We start from the raw sequence: 26081 nt of genomic DNA on the forward strand, positions 1-26081 counted from the left end.
ACGGAGCCTGAGGTGAATAATTGTTAATTAAATAGTCTAGATAGATAGATAGCCTAGTCAAGTCTTTATTAATACCAAACGACACAAATCGTCGGGAATCCAAATTCCATTTAGGTGGTTCGGCCCACACAGGACAGTAGCCTACAAGACCACACAGAACAAGTCTGACTGGACATACACACAATACATCACATTAAAACTAGACACGCGTTGATAGATAGATAGACAGATAGGCCGAGATAGATCCATTATTTGCCTTGCGGAGCCAACCAGTCCTGTGCACGTATGCAAATTAGCCATGTGCGCCAATGTCTATTTGTTTTGAGTGCGACGAATGAGTGCAGATCATGATTTGCAGATCAGTGAAACATATTTTAACTACTACAGCACGCAGGGTTTTTTGTTCTCGGTTGTAATTAGCCTACATTTTAGGATTTTTTTTATATTGGGGGGAATCACTGTCCTACTTGTTGTCGAAGCACTTTATCGAACAAGCAAAACCGTCTCGGCAATATGGCCAAGGTGTAATGGGAGAGTTCACTATTTGATATGGCTGTCTGTAGGGCCTACTAAACGGATACGGCTCCTTTAAATGCGTCTGCATAATTGAATTGTACGTCATGAGCGACTTGAGAGACCAAAGCGAACAGAAAAATTCGCAGCGAAACTTTGTGAGCGACCAAAGCGTCTTTGGTCGCTCCTGGTGTGGACGTACAGTTACTTTGACTGTATGTTGACTCTCCGTTGGGACGTAATGCGGTTTGTCACCAACACAGCTACATGTGTAGTAAGGTTAATGTAGGCCCCTATATTGTTTTTGAAGAAACTCTGATGGGCATTCGATAACAATTATTTTCTCCGTTAGAGTTTTTTTTTTTAAAACTCTATTAGATATATTATTCTATATATTTTACTTTTGACGTACTCATTTCTTATTGTCTGAATGACATGATTCTTGAAAAGCCGCTTGATGGTTCTTGGATTCGGACAATTGGGCCCATACAATTCAGTGACGATCAACGGCGTTGCAACACACATCATGAAAACCGAAACCGACAATAATGGTGCCTTCAAGTCATTTGGATGGATGGTTGATTAGCGGTGGGAATTTTCCGATCGTCCATGTTCCCATCTTTACAACACTAGTAGACCTCCGTTTGATTGCACTGCTTGTGTTTTTCTAGCAGCATCTTTGAATAGTTAGAAAACTGTGGCATGAATGAAACGACATCATTATAACTACAATAATTACGATCTACTTACATTGAACGACAGGTTTCAGCTGAGGAAGTGTCCATTATTAGTATTTACTCATTATTTGTTAGCTATTCAGTCAGGTCATTATTATTAACCATTAGGTGTGGGTTGGGGTAAGACACACGATTCCTGGTTCTAAATTATGAATTGATCGTTATTATATAGTTATGGGTTGAACGCCGTTTATAAGTCGGAGGTCCCATATTACTTGAACGCATCATTAAGCATGTGATCCATTCGTTGCAACTACCACAACAAGCTCTGAGCACTGAACTGATTGAATGGGAAATCAAACAACACTCCTTGAAAATGAATTTTGTTGCAATCATTCTAACCCTCTTGGGGGTTATGGCAGGGGTGCAAGAGAGTCTGCCGAGCCGTTATTTTAAGGTAAATAGTCCTTCGACTGTGCGTTCCCTCTATTGTTTTGTTTTTACGATTCCCTTGAAAACTTCCCCCTTGAACATTTTTCTTGACTTTTCACACATTACAAAACAGCAAACAAAACAACAATGACACCATAACGATGCAGCCCTAATGTGTGGTTTTTATTTTAGTCTAAAGGACACCATGGACGTAAAGCAGAAAATGAACCTCCTTTTACAGAGAAATATTTCTCTCAGATTGTGGACCACTTTAACTTCAACAGTATGGGCAACGGGACATTTAACCAGCGTTACCTCATAACAGGTAACACATTTGGTGTATTCTGTTCCACCGATTCACGTTTATTTATATTGGGTCCATGAACCGAGCCCTTTGTATTTTCTTCCCCCGTTTAGAGAAGTACTGGGATAGGAAAAATGGCCCTATATTCTTCTACACGGGCAACGAGGGAGACATCTGGGACTTCGCTCTGAATTCAGGATTCATCACTGAGTTGGCCGAACAGCAGAGAGCCCTGGTCATATTTGCTGAACATGTAAGAGAATGTTATTAAGTGGATAGATTAAAATTACTTATAGCGTGGGGATATGAGAATAGGGTCGAGGTTGATATGTGTGATCAACACTACAGTATCTTAAGACTTGTTCCCCTATAATATAAAGTTCTCACTTAAGGTGTAATTTTCCTGGTTTAATCCTGCCTCTCAGTATTACGCCTCGTTTCCACATACGTAAATTCTCGTATGCGATTCAACCGTCTCCGACCGAAAGTCCATTCATTCCTATGTGATTCTCCGTAATGTCCGTTTTTCCTCCGAGACTCCTCCCCTCCGTAAAATTTCTGTCCGGTATGTCCGTAATATACGTTAAAAAAATTGAACTTTCGCCGTCGTTTTACGGAGATACCGTATGAAAGTTTTTATGTTTTTCACAAAACTTGTAGGCTAAGTACCTGGCAGGCCAAACTCCTCGGCGATCTCTTTCCAAGCCTGGTTGGTTTGTTTTTATCTCTGCATATGTCGATCCTCATGTTCCAAAGTACCGGTCTCCTATCCGGGGTCGGGTCGCGGGGGGAGCAGCTCAAGCAGGGGGCTCCAGACTTCCCTTTCCCGGGCCACATTGACCAACTCTGACGGGGGGATCCCGAGGCGTTCCTAGGCCAGTGTTGAGATATAATCTCTCCACCTAGTCCTGGTTCTTCCCCGAGGTCTCCAGGGAGACGCCAGCCACCCTTCTGAGAAAACTCATCTCGGCCGCTTGTACCCGCGATCTCGTCCTTTCGGTCATCACCCAGCCCTCATGACCATAGGTGAGGATGGGAACGAAGATCGACCGGTAGATCGAGAGCTTTGCATGCGACTCAGCTCTCTTTTCGTTACAACGGTGCGGTAAAGCGAACGCAATACCGCCCCCGCTGCTCCGATTCTCCGGCCAATCTCACGCTCCATAGTACCCTCACTCGCGAACAAGACCCCGAGGCACTTGAACTCCTTCATCTTTTGTCCGTAAATAAAGTAATGCCCGTACGTAAAACACTAGTGACTCCTTCCGTAAATTTACGGAAGCACGGATACGAAAAACATACGTATGTGGAAACGAGGCGTTAGGCATTGAGTTTTACTGTTCTTATACACTCCTTTCTTGTTCCGGTTTCACTTCCTAGTAATTTAGTGTTGCAGTTTTGCACGAAAAGCCATTTTTTAAAACAATACATAGACAGTATTTTGATTATTTATATTTTGTAAAATACAAAACCAATACATTGGGCAATAAATATAGTTCTATGTTGAACTAACCAAGAGTCATCCTTTTTGTTAAACGTTTTGTGTTTTCGATTCTTCCAGAGGTACTACGGCAAGTCCCTACCGTTCGGCCAGGAGTCGTTCAACATCCCCCAGGTGGGGCTGCTGACAGTGGAGCAAGCACTGGCTGACTTCGCCCTCTTGATCTCCCAGTTGAAACAGGAGCTGGGGGCCTCAAACTGCCCGGTCATTGTGTTTGGTGGCAGGTGAGGGAGAATATCTAAAAGAAAAACGACGTTGTCTTAGTTTTACATTTAGTCATTTTACATACATTTAGGCTTTTCATTCAAAGCGACTTACAGGTGAGACTGAGAAGATAAATGGTGATTTGATCAATATTTTTGTAGCTAGACACATTGTTAAGTGCTGCATTGCCTCCGCGAAACAACAACAGGAAGGTTGCAGAGTTGAGTGTTATAAAGCAGACGTATCATCCCCCAGTGAGTCAAAATGGTACGCTGCTTCTCATTTGACGTAAGGTTACGTGAAAAATACCCTAGATCCCCAAAAGTTGGAGTACGCCTTGAATGACAGGTATCTGAATTCAATGCAAGTGGCTGTAAAAGCGTCATTTTAACAGTCTTTCATTAATAATCTCCTCCAGCTACGGAGGCATGCTGTCGGCCTACATGAGGCAGCGGTACCCCAACCTGGTGGCCGGGGCCCTGGCGGCCAGCGCCCCGGTCCTGTCCACAGCCGGGATGGGAGACCCCCGGCAGTTCTTCAGAGACGTCACATCCGTGAGTCAAACCCATCATTGCTGTGTAGGCATCCCAGAGCACATCTTGCCCTGAGATGGCTATCTACCCTGGATAGCGGTCATGGGGGGGGGGGGGGGGGGGGTCAAACCCAGAACCTTTTGGCAGGTGGAAATAATCTGGGGAAGTTGTTACGTTCGCTTTCATGCACTCAACACCACATCACCGCATGAGGTTTTGATATGTGAAGGTTTCAGTGTGCTGTATGTTCTGCTGTATGTTCTGCTGCAGGACTTTGAGGGCTATGCCCCTGAATGCAGTGCGGCAGTGAGGGGAGCATTTCAGCGTGTGCAGGACCTGGCAGAGCACCAGGGTAAAAAAAGAACAACAACACTTGCAATAATCAGAGCTATTTACTATCCAGAATACATTTATCTCACAGTTTTCACTTACACTTAAGTCTTGTTTTACAATCTGAGCCTGATGAGAATGACATGTGGTTAAGCCAAACATTTTGGATACGGACGATCATCCTACGTATAATAAGAATAACTGATGAATGTACTTCTGTGTCTGTACCGTCCGCCTATCTCTTCGTTCATGCTAACCATGTACGCTATGGTTTCTAACTGTCTGCTGCACTGAGGATTACAGTTGAATATGAAGTCATTGATGATTACATTACCCCCCCCCCCCCCACCCTCTAGCCTACGATCGCCTGCAGTCTGCCTTCGCCCTGTGCAAGAAGCCATCGTCACCAGGAGACGTCAGGCAACTGAAAGGCTTCCTGAGGAACGCCTTCACCCTTCTAGCCATGCTGGACTACCCCTACAGCACCCACTTCTGGGGGGACATGCCCGCCCACCCTGTTAAGGTACCACCATGATAGTTGTTACTATTATTATTATCATTAAATAAGCAAGGTTATTACAGCACACACTTCTGGGGGGACATGTCCCACCCACCCTGTTAAGTTACCACCATCAGTTTATTATTATTATACCCAGCAAGGTGATTACAGCCTACACTGGGGGGACAGGCCTGCCTCTGCACAGCTATTGGGCCGATTCTAGCATATCTCTGGCTTTCTGAAGCTCTGCAGGCATATCTCACAAACCGCGTATATAAATGCCGTGGCTTTGCGTTGACTGTCCGCACGCTTCACAAATGGCACAACTTTCAATGCACGACCTTGCATCACAATTAAAAAATATTTCACTACTACCCACTACTACTACTTTTTTTTTATCTTACTGTTGTATACAAAGTCAACGTCTTACTGACGTGTCAATCAGCCAATGCTCGGAAAAATAGGTTAAGGGGCAGGATAGTCTAGTGGTTAAGTAGTCTGACACCTAAAGGTTTGGGGTTCGATCCCAAATGTTTACAGTCAATGCAAGGAGCTTTGGCTAAAAGCGTCGGCTAAATGACTGAAAGCGATTCACTCCTCTACAGTTAGTCAGAAAAATGATCAGCAGCGGATGGCTTGTCCTGCAAGCACATGTATGATATCTTTGTTGTGTGTGCTCACCCACCTCACCTCATGCCCGTGTTGTCATGGTAACGTGCGCCGGCTGCTCCTAAGGTGGCGTGTGAGGCGATGCTCAGTGGACCCGACCTGCTGGCTAACCTCAGGAACACCTCAGGTGAGCAAACACGGGGGCGTATGGGAACGATGAATGTGTAATTTAGTGGAGAGAAACGTATATTATGTCACATTTATAGATCCAAGGAAGAATGTGTCCTGTGTCCACAATCGTTTTCAGAGGCAAAGACAAAACAAATTTATATACATTATCAAAGACTAAGTAATATGTACCTACAATATGTACAACTACTATACAGACATTTTCCACACTATAACATTGTGTGTGGCATTGAGGACAATACAACACAACCCAAGCATAAATGCTGTAGCATTGAGTTTTACCTGGGAGCTCGGATAACTTTCCAACAAGCGCCCTCAAGAGGGCAGTATTGCACTTAAAATTGACAACCTCTTCTCTGCTTATATTTTTTCAAAGTGTTCTATAGTATAATATATTGTACAGTATTATTTGGTAAATACTACTCTACTGTACTTGTGCATACCGTGCTACAGAAGGGTTGAACCCTAACGTGTGTGTACCAATGCAGGCATCGTATACAACTCTACGGGGGAGCAGACCTGCTTCGACCTGTACAGTCTGTATGTGGAGTGTGCTGACCCCACCGGCTGTGGCCTGGGGTCAAACAGCCTGGCCTGGGACTACCAGGTGCGCGCGCACACACACACACACACACACACACACACAATAATGCAAACACAAAACAATACGCACAAAATAACATTACACTAAATTCTGCCTGAACATCGCTGGCATAGTCAGTTCCCTGGTATGAGAGGAACCAGAGGGTGAGAGTGCCTCTCGAAAAACAACCACTCACGTGCGTCGGTCGCCTCTCCACAGGCGTGCACGGAGATCGAGCTGTGCTACGAGAGCAACAACGTGACCGACATGTTCCCGGCCATGACGTTCACCCCAGCGGAGCGGCTGGCCTACTGCTCCAAGCGCTGGGGCGTCACCCCGCGACCGGGCTGGCTCCGGACCCAGTACTGGGGAGACGGTGAGACCCCCGGGGACGCCGTGCTCCGGATGATGTGGAGCCGCAGCTTCTAGACACAAGACTCTTGAATGACATCAGGGATGAACGCAATGATTCACTGTAATATTCTAAATTAATGAAGCGTGATTGGAGGGGCATTTTGGTTTTAACATGATTATGATTAGCGGGTTGGGTTCCCCCTGGAGCCAACCATACTCGAGATTTAAGCACCCACGGTACTGCAATATGTTTTGGATAAACGCTTTCCCTTAACGGCATATATTATTTATAATCACCTTAACCATGTTGTTTTTCCCCACCCAGCCCTGTCTACAGCCAGCAACATAATCTACTCCAACGGAGATCTGGACCCTTGGGCCAATGGAGGGGTAAGCACACAGGCCTCATCTCTTTGATTATACGTGAAGGTTGGAGCGAGATCGGCCGGGTTATAGTAAGATCTCCATCTCTTCACTTCAGGTGCGGACGTCTCTTAGCCCCTCAGTGGTGGCCATCAACATAACAGACGGAGCTCACCACTTGGATCTGAGGTAAAGGGAGGGGCGTTCATGACTCGCTGGGAAAACCCAACATCAGTATCCGTACCCGTTCAATCCCGCCATAACTCCTATTCATACCATTCTTCTTCTTCTGGCCTCCAGAGGATCAAACGACGCTGATCCAGTGTCCGTTATCAGCGCCAGGAAGACTGAAGCCAACCTCATCGCTCAGTGGGTGGCAATGGAAAGGTTGAGGTTGAAATGAAATGTAATGAAAAATCCAAAGTGTGCAATAAAATCTTTTTTTAATCTAATTTCTCTTAATCAAAGCAGATAAACCGGTCTGTAAACAAGGTGACAATTAAACATTGTTGTGTTCATGGCAGTCGATGTTCAAGTGAACCAACACAAAATGGAGATCTCCGTGAAAGCACAGCCCTTGAGATTGGAATAAAGATGAACTACACACTCAACATTGAGTTGGCTACCATCTGGAGAGGTTAACAAAACAGCTAGTCAGATTTAGTGCTCTTTGAATGTAAACATCAAAATACTCTCAAACCAAAATTCCAATATTAGGATTCACTCAAATTTGACATTGCAACAACATTTGTTTTTTGAATTTATAAAAGATTATGCATATAAACAATTATTAAACGCAAAGAAAAAACCCAAACTACTTCCGATTGACCTTTGGTAGAGCAGTAGTAGCACCAAATTAAGTTTTTGGTAACTAGGTTGTGACATTTTTTGACCTGTAGATGGTAGCAAACTCTAAAATATGTGGTCTCATGTAGTTGAGCTTTAAACCTATTTTTGGAACAGACCAAGCTACGATTTCTGGACCCGAAGTGAATTCAAGGTAATAAAGATACACAGGAGTTGTTAAAGCACATTTGGAGCCACTTTTTGGCATGTAGTTTGAGCAACACAATCAACAAAACCTTTAAAATATGCCTTCCATTAGGCAGTTTGTACATGTCATGACTACTTTACCTGTACTCATTTCATAGTGATTTCAAAAGGCTTTCATAATAAATACCTGAACATTGTTCATTATTAACCAAGATCCCCAAATATTATTTTGAATAGCATGCTTCCACAAAGACAGCAAAGCTTTAAATTTTTGCAATGACATACAATTCAAATTGTAAAATGCCATGTGATGCACAGGTTAGGGTCTTGATCAGCCAATCTGTAAGCTGTAGAACTGCTACACATTTTCAAGTGAAGTCGTTAAGACTAGTTTAAGACTTTATCAGTATTTCAGTCATGATATGACACATGTTTACATTTTCATGACCACACAAAAGGGCTAATTGTAGGGGAATAAAAAATAACTTGTTTTTAGACATTCAACGTTTCAAAGTAGCATGAAATGGATGTTACCTATGAACCATATTTTTTCTCAACATCTTGGCAAGTGACCAAAATCCCCTAACTTGTGGTCATTCGAAAAAGCTATTCAGCAATGTCCAAAATATAGCCATTACTAAAGAAGAAAGTTGGTGTTGTTTATAAATCAAAATTTTTGAATTCCTTGCCACTGTAGTGAGCTATAAAACCTAAAACCTACGTTTTGAAAATACATTATCTTTGACATTGCCAGTATTTAACATACTGAGCAGAGGTGGAACCTTCAAAACATATTTCTGGGGCACCATAGCAAAAGCTCTGAGAACGTAGTCTTCATCACTGTTTGAAGGGAACAACATGGCTTTGGAAAGATGGCTTGTCTTCAAATGTTCAGAATCATCCAGAAAGTTGGGCTCAGGAATGTCCAAACACGTACGGGGGACTTGTCATTTAAGAAGTGAGCCCTTGTTGACAGGACACGCAAACCCGGTTTAGACTTTGTTTTGTACACTCAAAGACTTTCTTTAAAAGGAAACTCCAGAAAAATAAATAAAAATAAAAGGTATTCACATTTCTTGTTGCCAAAAAATATAAAAAAAATTATCCTCTGTGTTCATAATATCCAACTGTTTCGATTGCAAATGGAATTGTAGAGAGTGCCTTTGAAATGTGTATACCGTAGACATGGACAGTTAATAGTGGTGTTGTAAATTGCTGTCTGAAGCGACTGACGTCAAAGGCACGCAGAGAGACCACGCACGTTAAAGAGGAAAGATCAAACCATTTCTGATAAGGGGTGGGTATCAAACCGGTGTGTTTGGTCTCGGTACAAAACTCTTTCAAAATAAGAGTCCCAGCTTATCTCTCACCAACACTATTTACAAGAAAGATAGCAATTTTATCTAGACTACAATCAATACATCCATCAAGCCAAACAATACAAATATAATGAAAGAAAATCCACTATCTAAACTACCTTTTACACGACACATAGACATACATCACTTGAATATATAATTATATGAACCTTAATCTCAGGTACAGCTGGTCCTCTCACTGAAACAGCACACATCTTTATCCCTTGCCACCACCGCGATGGGGTGGAGGAGGAAAAAGCTTCAGACATTCAGTAAAACGTACATAGCAGCAGCTCAGACAACAAAAAAAGCCACCAGACAACAAAACCAAAGCTACACGCATACAAAGTGCTTCACAGTATCAAAATGGCAGAGTTCCTGATTTAAGAAAGAAGAAGTAAATGAATCAATGCACCAATCATGTGAAAAACTGAAAATCCCTGGACCAACTACTGAGAAGTTCAGGTTTCAGCAGTTGTGCTCCTTGCTACCAAACCGTGATGGTTGCTAGCAATGGCCATTTAAAATGTCACACAAACACCAACAAATCAGACACACACACTTCAATACCAGTGTTGTTTGCATCTTTAAAAAAGCAGGTCCGGTCAAATGTAACCGATTAAGGAATTCATGGACTGAAATTCGTGGAAATTCTCGAAAACCCCCCCCCAAAAAAAAAAACATCGTCTGATGACGCTGTGTCTCCCCAGCGTCATCAGGATATGTGGGTGGTCTGTCCTGACACACTAACCGGACATGTCGAGCCTCAAAAGAAAAAATACAAAAAATGTCAGAACCAAGGATTCATGACGACAAATCTAGGTTTCTTCAAGCCCTGAGACAAACTGCCAACCCTCCAGCCCCCACCCCCCACCACACACACCAACACAAACACACACGCACCTACACTCTCTGCCAGTCACAAGCCTCGATGTAGGCTGAAGTCCACGGCGAGTGTCGGTGAGGTCGTCACTCCTTCGGCTCAGAGGGCCATATGGGTAGGGGGTGCGCTTCGGTGTTGAAGACGTAGCGGTCGAGGCTGATCAGGTCCAGGTCATCGGAGAACAGCAGGTACATGTACTTCAGTGTCTCCCCCAGAAAGAAGCTCTCCATCTTGTCCCGGGGCAAGGGGAAGTCAGGGTCGCGCACGTTGTTGATGGAGGTGTACCCCCCCGTTGACACCTGCGGAAAAACATGTCAAGATATAATAGTGTATCGTTTCACTGTCAATGAGAAAATAATACACCCGCAGATATTGATATCGGTAGAGGTCATTAATGAATCCAGATACATCAGGTGACCCAAAGGTAGGGCGGGAGACACTGCTCTAAGCGCTGCTATTGGGTGTAGTTACTAGCCAATTACGCGCTTCCAGCAACACCATTGGTCGAGGCACAAAATGCCACGTACACCCAGATTTTGCTATAGGATTTAGCATTATTAAAACTCTGTTTCGTGAGACTAGCTACAAGCGTACCTTGGTGTGCTTGTTGAAGCTCTGCAGGATCTCCCAGCCCCAGTCCCGGTACTTGGGGTCCTTGGTGAAGCGGTATAGGTAGAACAGACTCTCCACCGTCTCCGGGCGCAGCAGGTTGTGTCTGTCAGCAGGCTGGGGGGGGGGTTTGGGGGGGGGGGAGAAGGATGAGGCAACTCACATGAGGTCTCATATTCACAACTGATATGCATATTGGGTCGCAGGAGAATGCTCAGATAAGCGATAAATATTTGATGATCCAAATATTCAAAGACGAGTCAAAAGCCACAGGCAATTCAGACAGTGTGTGGAAGGACCATGTGATTACGCTGACGGGGACATTGATATTACCAGATGTTGATTGGGAACAAACAATTTGCGTGGCAGCCGATGCACAAAAGTTACATTTTCAGAGCTATAAATGAGGCCCTGAGGGGTAGGGCACCACTGCAGTGCGGTGTGTCGAGTCACCCCGACCGGAGACAGACGTCGAGTCTCTGCAGACCACATGCAAATACGGTGATATGTAAATGCACACCGGGGGCACACCGGGGGCACACCGGGGGCACACACACACACACACACACACACACACACACACACACACACACACACACACACACACACACACACACACACACACACACACACACACACACACACACACACACACACACACACACACACACACACACGGCGAGGGTGTCGGCTGTGTAACAGCAAACAACAGTAGTCTGTTCCTGTTTTACACCACAAACTCGAACCAGGGAAAACAGATTAGGGCTTTTTCCGTTTGCTTGTCATGGTTGACCATGCGCGTTTTCTACTAGAGGAACAACATGCGAGAGGTCGCCATGACAACAAAACCTTGCCATGGCCCATGACTAGTTCTCCACATTTCCCTGCTAAAGGCCTCCTCTCTCACCTTGACCTCCACGTCCCGGGTGCTCCCCTGGTGGGTGTTGAAGTGGACGATCTCGGGGCTGAGGCCCGTCTCCATCTGGGCGTACATCTGGTAGCAGGTCTCCATCAGCAGCCGGGCCAGCTCTAGGTGGTCGTCAGGGAGGCCGTGGTGCGCCCCCAGGGCCAGGGTACCGGGCAAGAAGCACACCAGATGGTCCTGGACAGGGGAGGTTATCAAACAGGGTCTTCCTTAAGGAGCAGGTGGGACTTAGGCCGGTGGTTCCCAAACAAGGCAACATGGCCAATTTAGGGTCCCCTGATATTCATACGGGGTCGCAGGAGAATGCTATAGATCAGGGGTTTTCAAAGTGTGAGCCCCAGAGAGTGAGCCCCCCCCTCAGAGAAAAAATTTCAGCTAAGCCCCCCCCCCCAAACATTTGAAACATTTTTTAAACATATTTTTTAAACATTTTAAACGTTATTCTGAAACATTACATCTTTGTGCGTTTTTAAACACATTTCTTAACACAATTTAACAACTTTATCTAAGCATGTTTTAGCTTAACCTTTTTTAAATACATTTGAACATCTTAATCTGTGTAAACTGCCAGTCGAATCAGATCTGCCTTTTCAGTCCAGAGATTCTACTATTCGGCGGGGTTTGTTTACCGGCGTTGCTATGGTGACCTAAATTATTATAAGCAACTGAAAATGATGCCGGTTTGAAACTAAAACTGTGATTCTGAAAAAGTATAAATGCTTTCAAAATTGAAGATACAAGTGTGTAGATTTGCTTAATGGTTTGAACGATGGTAAACGGTTGAAAAAGGAATGAGTTACGATGTCTAGAAGTAGGTGTATCAGAATGGGCTGACGTCTTCAATGAAAACAGCTGAAAACGAAGCGGTATGAAACTAAAACTGTGATTCTGAAGAAATTTTAAATGATATCGAAATTCTGTTTCGATATTATTGAAGATACAAGTGTGTAGATTTGTTAAATGGTTTGCACGAAGATAAACGGTTGAAAATTGATTTAGTTATGTTACTTCTACAGTTGAAGTACGACTGATGATTTGAATCATCGACTTTCAGTGGGTTTTTCGGGTTTATTTTTTTCTCACGTCGCGCCCCCCCTAAAGTACTCTGGCGCCCCACAGTTTGAAAACCACTGATGTTTGATCCATTTTTTTTTTATCCATGGGCAAACAAGTACTTATCACTTGATGTGAAGAAGAGCCTTGTGATTACATTCACCGGGATACTGTAATGACCGGCCAGTTGTGTAAAACCTTTTGTGTGGAAGCAGGTGCAGGAAAGTGAAAAAAATGTCATTGCTAGAAATTGGGTCACGGGTAGGGTTGCCAACTTTCAGAAATTAAAATAAGGGACGCCCACCACGGGCCCGACTCCTGTGGGGCGGGGCGCCCGCAGCAGTGGTATGTTTTATTTTGTGCTGGTGTTTTTAGTAAAGGGTTGATCAAGAAAGGAATTAGTCATACTTAAATCTTGAAATGCCTTATTACCACATAACATTCTCTTATAAAGTGCAGTCAATTAAATCTTGAATGAAATCTCTTTGTGTGGCGTGTGCAGCAATGAACTTTTAAAATATAAACTAAATAAACGGAATGGCCCACTCCATTTGTTGGCCATTCTGGAGAAGATCCTTTCCACACATCCAGTGGATGCTGGGATGCTCAGGATGTGTCTGGTGATAGACAGCATGTTTGGCAGGTCAGCTACTCGAAAGAGAGCCACCCACCTGGCAGCCACACCTTTGGACTTCCATTCATCTTCAGCATCTTCTTTGAGCCTCTTCAGAATGGGTTTTGCTGTGGAGCATTCATCATAAAGTTCATCCATGTTGACTTTATGGATGAGGTTGAGCTTGGTGGTCACCCTCTCAATGTCAGTAAAGGTCATGGTGCCATGGTGCAGAGAGAGAGGTTGCAGTGAGAACAACCAGTAGTCTTCAGAAAAGTTGAACCATTTCTCAACATATGAGAGTGCTGTGTTGAGGAATGCAGTAAAATCTGCCCTTGCCATGTCAGCATCAAGTGGACGGAGATGCTGCAGCTTCAATTTAGTTAAGTAGCCATAGAACTGTTAATCTCGTCTCTGTGTGAGCTTTTGCTTGAAGTTTTCCATGATGGAATATAACTCAACACAGGTGGTTTCATCACTCTCCAGCTTCTTTACAACTTCCTCAAAGAGAGAGAGGATATTATTGCAGAGAAGAAGGTTGCATGCTGTCCTGTTGCATGCTGTCTGATGTCAGACAGCCCACCGTGCGCCACTGAAAACACTCGCCGACATATTTTACAACTTGCCTTGTAAACATCTCCACTGACGCTGTCCAGCCAAGGATGTGCGTCTTCCCACTCACGTCCGTACTTCTGCAAGCATTTACGCTTTTGAGGACGTGGTGGAGTATCGGGTGTAGCGGACATATTTAAAAGGCGCAGATTTTGTGAGCAGCGCCGGTGTGTGGTGTCTGTCGCTAGGCAACCGTGACCACCACACGCATGCGCAGACACACAGATGACCGGAGCGGGTCTTGCGTAGATCCCGCCGCGACAATTTTGCTGACCGTAGTATTCCCTGTGTTTTGTTTTGATCATTATTGTTAGATTTAGAATTTGTGTGTGTGACAGACATGTGTATTGGACATTTATGGAAATACGGAACAAATTGCGTCCCGTATTGGTTCAATACGGGACGCAACATTTAATTGCCAAATAAGGGACGATTCCGTATTTTACGGGACGGTTGGCAACCCTAGTCACGGGCCAAAAAGGATTGGGAACCACTGGGTTAGGGGGCCACTTGATCTAGGATGCCTCCAAGCAGACTGCTAAGCCTGGAAGTCAAACCAAGGATATACCAGCTGGGAGTCCAGTCGCAAGAGGCAGGATGTGAATAATTAATAAGAACAGAGATTTGCTGAGATAAACAAGCCAGCCAACTCAACTGGAAAAACAAGTTTGTGAGCGAGGGGATATATGACTGCCCCACACAGTGTCGATAATAAATGTAAAGTATGACGCAAATACGTTTTACAATGCTGGCGGGTCACAACGCTCAGAGCGTCGATTTAGATCGATTAAAAACTAAATTCTGGAAGGGATATAGACATACTTTTCCCAGATGAATTGACCAGGGACGCCAACTTTTCTTTTCAATGCACTTGGACTACTGACCATTTTGGGGCTGAACTGGCCGTGGGACAGTTCTCCAACGAAGGTCAGACCGCTGGGAGAGGACTTCTGGAGTAGATTCTTCTTCACACCTTCTATAGCCTGCAGGTAGTCCTCCAGAAACCTGGTGTCACACACACACACAGAAGAAAAAAAAAAACATTCAATCACTTACACAATATACCCTATATAATGTTATGTCATTTATTTGAAGGTTAAAATTAAAAAATTAATATACATGAATGGGTTGAATTAAATGACCCTGTAGGGATTAAAGAGAAATAATTCCTGTTTGACCCAAAGAGCTCAAGTTCTTTTTTCGACTAATCCTAAAGTCACTCTCCCTGCGGTGTATTTCTAATAAACCTCCAGCAGCACAAATCTGCTTAATCTCAAACAGTCTCCTCTGGCTGGGCCTGGGATTGGAGTGAGGACTGTGTGTGTGTGCGTGTGTGCGCGTGTGTGCGTTCTTGTACGTGCGGTGTACCACAGCTTGGACTGCTACGACAGTGCATGAATCTTTCATCTGTAGGAGCTGCTCTGAGCGTGTTGGGCAAATGAATCCAGACAGAGAGACATTAATATTTCAACCCACTGCTGGTTGTGATACGGGGCAGGTCTGATGGAGTGGCGGAGGGATTAGATCTCGCATACGGCACATCTTAATGATAATTACTAATGAACTACTTAACAGACCTGCTACGGAGCCTAGTGAGTAGCATATAGGACGGGTTTACCACAGCATTTTATTAGAATGCATGTCTGCACTTCTGCACTTTTTTGTCTGCACCACAAATTCGTATTTTCTAGTCTCTAACACATATGATACATGAGTGTATCATTGATTTGTCAATATGCTTATTAGGGCATATCAAAGCAAACAAGTCATTGAGGTGGTATATCTTGATGACTCAGCGTGCTAGTGTGCTGACCACGTAGTTAGTATGTACTGGTAGAAAGTTCCCACCTGTGTCAAGCACTATAAATGGCCTGACATATTGAACGCATATACGTTATTTGGAAAAACTCAGACGGTATTTAATCCCCACTTCAGAGGTTCATGCCACACTTATTTCTACTGCCAGCATTAGATTCTATGGATTTTCTCCGGATTTATATTTACAAAAAGGTCAGGCTGGTGTCAGTTGACTTCTTTGAAAGTGTGTGGACCCAGCCAAAAAGCCTTGATCCAAAATGTCAGCCAATTATTTTCAGAAAATACATGTCTGTGTTTAAAGTGTTTGGTGTAGGGGATGTACGCATGAGTTTATGATATTCTGACTGAGAGAGCGTATTAGCGATGCAGTCAGACTGGGTACAAACGTATTCAATTACATGATCATTACCTTACACCAAGTCTAAAGTAACAGCCCTGGTCGTATCTGGTGACTCAGGTCATGTTCATCGATATCATTAAGCACAATCATACTGTTCATAGGAACGCATTTTGTGTTGCAGTTTTGCAAAACAACCACAAAATACTGGAAATAAAGTTGAATTGAGATATGATACTAACAATTATTCTATCACAAAATATGATAACAAGGAAGTGAGCAGCCCCACTAGCTGTATAGCAACCCCGCTAGCTGTATAGCAACCCCGCTAGCTGTATAGCAGCCTCACTAGCTGAATAGCAACCCCGCTAGCTGAATAGCAACCCCGCTAGCTGTATAGCAGAACACTACTGTATGTCACAGGAAGGTTAATTTGCTAAGCTGTAGAGGATGGTGAGAGTGAGTGATAAACAAGGTCTTACTGGTGCTCCTTCTTGCCCCCCTGGATCCACTGCTTGAGCAGGTACTCGTAGTAGCTGTCTGCGCGCGCCCCCAGTGTGAAGATCCCCTGGCGGGTGAACTGTCCGCTGTTGGTGTTGATGAACATGGGCACCAGGCCGTCCTGCTTTCCCTCCAGCTGGTGGACCTGCCTGGCCACCTCGCCCACCGCATCCTGCAGAGCCAGGGAGAGGTTACCGGTTCTGTCTGGGGGTCACGGCCGGAGAGAGGGTGACTGTCTGGGGGTCACGGCCAGGGACAGGTTACCGGTTCTGTCTGGGGGTCACGGCCAGAGAGAGGGTGGCTGTCCGGGGGTCACGGCCAGAGAGAGGGTGGCTGTCCGGGGGTCACGGCCAGAGAGAGGGTGACTGTCCGGGGGTCACGGCCAGAGAGAGGGTGGCTGTCCGGGGGTCACGGCCAGAGAGAGGGTGGCTGTCCGGGGGTCACGGCCAGAGAGAGGGTGGCTGTCCGGGGGTCACGGCCAGAGAGAGGCTGGCTGTCCGGGGGTCACGGCCAGAGAGAGGGTGACTGTCCGGGGGTCACGGCCAGAGAGAGGGTGGCTGTCCGGGGGTCACGGCCAGAGAGAGGGTGACTGTCCGGGGGTCACGGCCAGAGAGAGGGTGACTGTCCGGGGGTCACGGCCAGAGAGAGGGTGGCTGTCCGGGGGTCACGGCCAGAGAGAGGGTGGCTGTCCGGGGGTCACGGCCAGAGAGAGGCTGGCTGTCCGGGGGTCACGGCCAGAGAGAGGGTGGCTGTCCGGGGGTCACGGCCAGAGAGAGGGTGGCTGTCCGGGGGTCACGGCCAGAGAGAGGGTGGCTGTCCGGGGGTCACGGCCAGAGAGAGGGTGGCTGTCCGGGGGTCACGGCCAGAGAGAGGGTGGCTGTCCGGGGGTCACGGCCAGAGAGAGGGTGGCTGTCCGGGGGTCACGGCCAGAGAGAGGGTGGCTGTCCGGGGGTCACGGCCAGAGAGAGGGTGGCTGTCCGGGGGTCACGGCCAGAGAGAGGGTGGCTGTCCGGGGGTCACGGCCAGAGAGAGGGTGGCTGTCTGGGGGTCACGGCCAGGGAGAGGGTGACTGTCTGGGGGTCACGGCCAGGGAGAGGGTGACTGTCTGGGGGTCACGGCCAGGGAGAGGGTGACTGTCTGGGGGTCACGGCCAGAGAGAGGGTGACTGTCTGGGGGTCACGGCCAGAGAGAGGGTGGCTGTCTGGGGGTCACGGCCAGAGAGAGGGTGGCTGTCTGGGGGTCACGGCCAGAGAGAGGGTGACTGTCTGGGGGTCACGGCCAGAGAGAGGGTGACTGTCTGGGGGTCACGGCCAGAGAGAGGGTGACTGTCTGGGGGTCACGGCCAGAGAGAGGGTGACTGTCTGGGGGTCACGGCCAGAGAGAGGTCACAGTCTGGGGTTCAATCTCCAGACTGAATTGTTTATTGATGATCTTTAAATGTTCCCCAAAAATGCTGAAGTTCAGACGTTTGAATAACCATGTATCGCTGAACATCAGGTATTTAGCTTCGTTGCATAAAAAATGTAAGTGATATTTCAATTATTCGTTTTTTATATATAAATATATAAAGGCAGTGCCTTTAAAAGCCTTCATTATTCATAGACAGGTAATCGACCTCTGACAGTAACGCTAGGCGGCACCATCGAGCCGACTAGGAACCATTTACAACAGCAGGTAAACTCTCATGACAACATGATCTCTTTGACCGGGTGTAAGCCCTTGTGTCATATGGGCATGTTACCTGCTGATGTGTGAGTGTGTTTACCTGGTACTGCTGGTCGTGGGTGAGGCGGGTGAGCTCTCTGAACTCCAGCTGGATTGTGGTCACCTCGGCGACAGTGCTGTCCGAGGTCCAGCGAGGGGGGTGGGCGGTGCCCTTCCCGATGTTGACGTCAGAGTACGGGATCTTGGACGGGGTCTTGAAGGCCGGCATCAGCCGCGAGCCGATGTCTGTCTGGAGGACGGAAGAGACAGGGAATTAGGCCATTAATCATTCATTCCATTCAGTCTGAAGCTTCTCCCATCCGAGCAGTTTTCAAAGACGGCACAAAGGGCTGATAGGCTCGGGGAAGACTCAAACGGGGGTGAGTACTACTCAAGCAACCCAAAACATATCCTGAATCTCAGAACATTTGCAGAAAGGATTCAGGGGCTTGAAGGAAACAAAAGAAAGAAAGCTTCCGCGTAGGGGGAACACAGCCAAGTACCGGTACATTTGATTAACAAATGAAAGAGAGAGTGTGTGTGTGTGTGTGTGTGTGTGTGTGTGTGTGTGTGTGTGTGTGTGTGTGTGTGTGTGTGTGTGTGTGTGTGTGTGTGTGTGTGTGTGTGTGTGTGTGTGTGTGTGTGTGTGTGTGTGTGTACGCGCTCACAGCCTTCTCCAGGAACATCTTGTCCCCGCTCAGATGGTAGGTGCTGAGCAGACCTCCCAGGATGCGGATGGTGGTCTCAAACAGGTTCACGTCCACATTCTTGTTGAAGGACAGCTCAGTGCTCACCCATTCCCTGGCCTCCGCAAACTCTGCAGGCGGAGAGGGTCCACACAAGTCTATTATTCACTTTTAAAACACAGCAAAATACAGAGGACGGACTGAAGACATCTCCCTCAAGTACAGACCTACAATTATCTTGTTGTGTTTTTGTGTGATTATTATCACAACCAATGATGGAGAACAAGAGCAAGTGCAAGTGAGGATGACCAATTCACATTCCTTAACCATCGGAATCTAACTACCCTTGTTCATTAAGTTGTAATCGTTGTCATCCATGTTTTCTCTTCCCACCCAATCAAAGATTAATACTTTGCATTTTACATTCAAGACATTGGCTCGAGCATTTTAATACGAATACACATCGGCCCTGTTCCTGTTCTTTGTTACTTGGCTAGCAGCCCAGTTAAATAATAATGATAGCTTTAATTATTGAATGAACAAGGAAGTACCCTCTTTCAAGCCCAGGATCCACATGGTGTCCAGAGCATCGATGAGCGTGAGGCCCAGACCGAACCACTCTGCGTAGGTCTTGGTGATGGGCTTCAGCTCGTCGTGGCCCCAGGCAAACTCCTTGTAGCCCCGCCACGCGTGCCGGAACGACTCCCGCACGCCCTCGAGCCGAAATGTTTCTGAAAAGCGCAACACAAGGCGGGGTGGTTAGGCCGACAGGTACTAGCGTACAGACTTTCCCCTTTAGGACAGCCTAACGCTAAGCCTCAAACGCATTGAAATTGGTCCCGTTGAACGGCGCAGTAGACATTGATTTACTATTCATAATTTGTGTTATTTTTTGCGTTGTTTTTAGGAGTGGTGGATAGTTCTACTTGACTTGATTTTAAAGTTGGATTTGTAGCAAATTGACGTTGAACTGTTCAAAGGCAGAGTTCAATTTTGAATGTAATTGACCAATCGGGATCAGGTATTCAACAGGAGTGTGGTATAAACTCTCAATAATGTCTACCTCAACCGTTGATAATGTTTATGTATCTAGATTTGTAATACTCTTAAATTGTGCTGCATCTTAATGTCAAGGGGGAGACAACACGCACACCTAAGTGTGCATCTAGCATGGTGCTAACGAGGGCCTGGGGAGCACACTGTTGGATAACAGCCTGCATTACCCATCTCTTTGGGCGTCTTCTCTATAGGCAGCACAGGGGAGCTCTCCTTGCTGTTCCCAGCCTCGGGGTCGTCGATGGGCTTGTCCGCCTCAATCCCCGCCCCCCTTTGGTTGGAGAAGAGGAAAATACACACGTTTCTGAAATGCTTATTTTTCACATAATAAGAAAGTATACATTGCACAATCGTCACCCGTTACATTTGTACAATCTTGAGAAATCCAATAGAACCGAAATGTCCACACAACTCACGGAAAATAATAATATTTACAAACATACACACTTCTTTATCATAGCATGCTTGTGTGTTTGGATGAATCATTTATTTCAAACCGCATTTTATGAAGAACGGACACTTCCTTGATTAGGGAAACTGTGTTTTTTTAAGTAATAATTCTATAAAAGCTGTTCTATCATTTGTATAGTCCTGACCTGATAACAGGCTCCTCCCCCTTGTCATTTGACTCCTTGTTCTTCTTCTCCTCCTGTCCTCTTCCTCCTCCCACCCCCGCCAACAGGGGGCCCGACATGTTCTCCCTCTTCTCTTGACGCCCCAACAGCACTGGGGGCCCGCGTTTCTGGGGCCTCTTCATCGGACTCTGGAGGAAGAGGAGGAGACGAAACCAGAGTAGAAACAGGTTGAGGAATGGAAGTGGAAACCGGAGGTGAAACAGGAGGGGAAAAGGCAAAAAGACAGCTGGGGTAATGAAGTAAATATCCCTCTGCCCAGCCCCGGGAGACATTTCCATCACATTTCCATCAGTCATTTAGAAGACGCTTTTAGTCAAAGCGGCTTACAAGGGAGGCAACAATCAAATCAATAGGTTAATTATGTGTAGTATATACTGTAGTATACAACCCCATTAAACCACAATGTCATTCACGCTTTACATAAGGCAGGATACATTATAAAATAATTTTAACAGACAATGAAGACAATACATAAAAATCAACCTGCTATTGTGTGCTATCCATGTGGGCCACCCGGGTTAGATTCTGATGGATGGTTTATCACAGGATGTCTCTCTTTCTACCCACATTCTGCTCTGTTTTCAGTCACTAACCTTTCTTTAAATAAGGCATAAAAAGTGTTCCCCCGATCCCCCCAACTGGGTCTATGTGGCCAGGTGATACATTGGACCGGGCCTACCTGAGAGGGCAGCAGGGGGGGCTCTGGTCTTAGAGGGACTTCAGGTTGGACCTTCACTGGCTCCTGCAGAACCCGAGGGGGGTGCGGCAGACCAGCAGCAGCCCCCCGTTCCTCATCCACCTCGACAAGGCCTGGAGGAGAGAGGGGTTTCCGTATGTTAGCTAGACACATCAGGGGTCACAGCTGTGGACGTATGGTCTCATGGAAAGAGTTGAGGGCTCAGAGCTGCCCGTTAATCATTCACAAGCAGTTGGGTAAGACAAGACTGCATGTCGTTCTCTTTCCAGTTATTTTGATAGCAAATTGTTGTAGGCCGTTAAAAAACTAATACATTAAAATGTGATGTATGTATGTGATACGTATTTGAGATGTTGTAGTATTAATAGACTTTGTTTACATAGCAGATTGTGTTTTCAAGTGCTTAACATGATTAAAAACAGTATCAGATAGACATTATCCATTAGGATTAAAAATACAGGACACAATGAGAGATGGTTTGTAAACCAGCCAGGGAACACAAATAAAGCAAATTTAATGAAATGACTAAATTAGATAAATATTTAATGAAATTATTAATAATATAGAAACGACATTTCATAAAACACTGGTTGTTCCAATTACTCTGTTAAATTATCTAAATTTAGCGCACACACACACACACACACACACACACACACACACACACACACACACACACACACACACACACACACACACACACACACACACACACACACACACACACACACAGTTGGTAGTATTGAATACACATGACAGCACAGAACACTCGTCACCAAGACCTTTTACTATCATAATGTTCAAAAATGAATCATTTCAAATTATGTGCATATCCGCCACCTCAACTGTCTGTCATCTTTACATTTATTTTCTGTAGATTACCAGAAGTTCAATCCTTATTTTAAATTAGTTTTTATCGCGTTGCAGTACTCTTCTGTACTTCCTGCTGTGACACACACATGTCGTGTCTGGGATAACCACAGGTTATCTCTGAACGTAGTAGCTAGCTACTGCCCTACCTAGCGCAGAGGCTAGTAGCTACCGCTAAACCGACCACCCTGGGAGGTGGGTCGGCCTGCTTCGTACCTCTGAAGTGTTGGTGGACGGCGGGGTAGGAGGTCATGCCGAAGACGAGCAGGAGAACCAGCGCAAACAGGGCCAGGCTGCGCTGGAGTCGGGACAGCTGCTTCCATTTCTACAGTGCCAGAACCGCAAACACATTATTGGCAGGCTGTCGCGACACATGTTTGTTATTGACATGGATGAGGCGTTATAACGCATAGAACGCAACAGCAACAACACGCGGAGGGGAAAAATATACGAGAACCACGGAGAGAAAACGTTGGGACGTCAGATGGAAACTATGTCTAGCTTCATCGGACACAAGAGGTTGTTCATCAATCGAAAATGATCGGATTCATTTAGCATATTATGTTTTAATTCACCAGCAGCTGACGTTTAGGTACGGTACATATGTAACTTTTATAAGTAAGTCAGTCAAAACCATGTAGTTATATGAGATAAGATCACAAATATCAGCTGCACAGCTGAGCAGAGAAATATCTCAGACTATACCCAATTTATAAGGATATTGGCAATATTAAAGGTTTGCTAAAAATAATAGTAACAGGAAATCTACCACCTGCTTATGCCTTGTGTTACCATCTGTTTGTATACCCAAACGAATCATTGGTGTGCGTAGAAGGAAATCTAATTGTGTAGGTAGGCTGCTTGCTTATATTTCCAGGGCAATATGGATTGGTTCAGCATAATTAGGCTTGTGTAGACAACATTTCTGCAGTACAAATGTTGTGTATCGGGAAAGTGGGACAATGGTGGAGTCTAGTCATGTTATTTGTATTTGTCAAGCCCTTAATTAGAGTTCCAGTCTCAAAGGGCTTCACTGGACCCAATTTACACAACAGTCCACTAACTCCAAGCCATGTGAAGTGCAAGGGAAAAGGGAGTATTCATTAACCTTGAGAAGATACACAGAAGAAGAGGGGTCCCTCCTCTTCCTGCTGACTTGCGTCAGGGAAGGAAATGATAAGGTTCCCAATAAAAAATAAAGGAAGTTTTGTTCTCACCCTCCAACAAGAGCGTCTCCGCAACTGCTTGCTGTTGTTGTACTTCCCGCCGCTCTGCTCACCGAATGTGACCGAGACGTAATCCTTCCTGGCCGGGGGGTGCATGGCTCCAGCACAGTCCACCGGGGCACCATAGACACCCAACTGAGTACAGCACAAACATAGCTTGTTCTTTCACTTATTCTTTGATCTCAGCAATGGTTTAAAATCCAAAACGAGCGTTTAAGCTTTACACTACTTGTTGGACGTGATGCTGTCAAGAATGTATAAATTAATCATATAACAATAGACTGTATACAATGATATTAATCATACATAACGTAAACAAGTCAAATATGATGCTTGGCAATTTGACATGCATGATACAAGTAACGTTAGGCTACTAACGTTATCTATATTATGACTGTCAGTCACATCCGTCCATCTGTAGTCTAAACATCCCCCGTGCGCTTGTTTACTTAATCAGAAAGAACAGATACCGACAGGACAAATAATATTTATAAAAAAGTATTATAATGCACCATTGTTTCAACTTAAAAGGTTAGATTTATGCCAGAAGGGATTTCCGCGTATTCATACACAGTACAGCACTTGCGACGCGCCAGCAGAGCGACCTCCCAGGGACAAGGAGAGTCTTCGCCGCCTCAGTTCGACTACAGACCGAGGCTTCAAATGAGGCCTTAATGTATCCCATGCGCTCCAAGTAAAAGAGGCGTGCTTTAAAAAGACATCCAAAATATGCCCAAAAGGTATTCAATGTAAGGGGTCATTACAGGGGCATAGTTAAAAAGCGACTGTGATAGAAATTGTGTATACATACCTTGTCAGGGTGAATGTGTCTTGTGGTAAGTATCAGCAACACTCTTTACATCGCGTCCTGTTGTGTTGATATCGAGGCGACAATACACACTCTTCTGCGATCCATTCAAATAGTACGAGTGAAATCGCTGCGAATGTGACAAATGATATCCACTTGTAGCTTTGGCTGTGTCCAGTTCCTTGTAACGCTGTTGTTGAAGTTGACAGGTCCACCTCACAGCGCCGCCCCACCGGACGCGTAAGCGCAAGGAAATGTGGCCATTCAAAACACTTGCGTGCGATAGGCTGCGCGTAATACCGACCCATTTGTGTAGTGATTGTCCTTGGTTGCCCAGAAAACTATAATTTATAGTTATCTGGTCAATCAAAGGACAATCACTATGCAAACCAGTGTTTTGTTTTCAAAATACTAACTTTAGAGACGGAATGAAGCTAGCATTTTGAAAACAAAACACTGGTTCAGTTGTATTACAATTAACTATCATTGTCAAATAGAAATTAGCAAATTGCTTTAAAACCATGGTAGCATTCGTCCTTATGCTAAAATATATGATTTCAGTGTTAATAAATTACCATCAATACCATCAAAAATAAAGAATGTATTGTAGTTCTGTAGCCATCTATTAATCGAGCCATCCATTTATTTATTCATGTGCAGCATCAACTGAAAATACAAAATATTGAGGAAAATAAAAAATATTTAAATTGAGGCAGAAATAACAATTGTCCTGAAACAAGAAAACATAAATACTTAATTCAAATAAATGTCAACACATAATAGGATATATAAAATTAAATTACAAAATAATACATTCATTGTAACTGAATGTCATTAAAATTCCCACACACTCATAAAACAACTCCTAAAACAATATTTACAGCAGTTGCCTTATGCACACAGTACACACAGTATTTACATTTCCGCTATGACGGGTAAATTTAATCGTATTAAAGTGAACATTAATTTACAACATCAACATGCACAGAAAAGTTCCTGCAACTTGCTGGTGCGTTTAATAGACAATAGGAATTGTATTTGAGACAAATATGTAGTTTATGAGATCGAAATTCAGGAGTGTTTTTACCAGAGGATACATTTGAGATCGAAAAGGTTTGGTGCCTCCATGTACTAGTGGGATGTCGAATGAACTACTGAATGTCTAGGTTAAAGTGAGGTCACACCTGGACAAAATTGAACTCCTTGAGAAATCATCAGAAAAGATTTAGGTAGCATAAACATTGACCATAAAATGTCAAATGGACAGCTTTGAAAGCAGGGGTGAATCATTGCAGTCAAGGCTCATTGGAGTCTAATCATCAGCCAATCACTGCTGATCACAGAGCAGGGGATGGATTTGACCACACAGGCAGTGCAGTGTGAAAATGAGCATTTCTAAACACATTCCAGGATGCATTTTTGCATGATCTGTCATCATTCATCATCACAATGTCTATTTATAGATACACAACTTAAAGGCAGAATTTAATGGGTTTGCTTTGAATATGGGTGCCATGGCAACAGTGATGGGTAAAACGTGTTTTTTTTGGAGAAGCAAAATGCTGATCACGACATGACGGGTCGGGTGTGTTTGATAAGGTGAGTG

At 44.9% G+C, this 26081-nt stretch overlaps 2 protein-coding genes across 3 annotated transcripts; one reads left to right on the forward strand and one right to left on the reverse strand.

Annotated features, from left to right (window-relative positions):
- Positions 1–1464: 1464 nt before the first annotated feature.
- dpp7 (dipeptidyl-peptidase 7) lies at positions 1465–7541 on the forward strand. Its single transcript, XM_060053977.1, has 13 exons — positions 1465–1647; positions 1815–1947; positions 2040–2179; positions 3488–3651; positions 4050–4185; positions 4435–4516; positions 4851–5017; positions 5729–5789; positions 6280–6398; positions 6594–6750; positions 7054–7118; positions 7210–7280; positions 7392–7541. Exons 1-13 carry the CDS (start codon positions 1567–1569, stop codon positions 7492–7494), a joined length of 1479 nt encoding a protein of 492 aa, XP_059909960.1. The 5' UTR covers positions 1465–1566; the 3' UTR covers positions 7495–7541.
- On the reverse strand, positions 7518–24712 carry man1b1b (mannosidase, alpha, class 1B, member 1b). 2 transcript variants are annotated; one of them, XR_009526239.1, is made up of 15 exons: positions 24479–24712; positions 23659–23802; positions 22658–22766; positions 21554–21684; positions 20836–21002; positions 20407–20510; positions 19735–19914; positions 19166–19314; positions 18559–18747; positions 16775–16965; positions 15022–15142; positions 11842–12036; positions 10920–11051; positions 10346–10624; positions 7518–10207 (listed from the first exon to the last, which is right to left on the reverse strand). XR_009526239.1 is itself a non-coding variant. In XM_060053976.1 (14 exons), the coding sequence occupies exons 2-14, from the start codon at positions 23761–23763 to the stop codon at positions 10412–10414; spliced, it is 1986 nt and encodes a 661-aa protein (XP_059909959.1). In that variant the 5' UTR covers positions 23764–23802; positions 24479–24712; the 3' UTR covers positions 7518–10411. The 2 variants fall into 2 exon arrangements, 1 of the variants encoding a protein (XP_059909959.1); XM_060053976.1 differs by having other exon boundaries at positions 7518–10624.
- Positions 24713–26081: the final 1369 nt, after the last annotated feature.

The sequence above is a fragment of the Gadus macrocephalus genome, chromosome 6 (genome assembly GCF_031168955.1).
Source record: "Gadus macrocephalus chromosome 6, ASM3116895v1".
Classification (NCBI taxonomy): domain Eukaryota; kingdom Metazoa; phylum Chordata; class Actinopteri; order Gadiformes; family Gadidae; genus Gadus; species Gadus macrocephalus.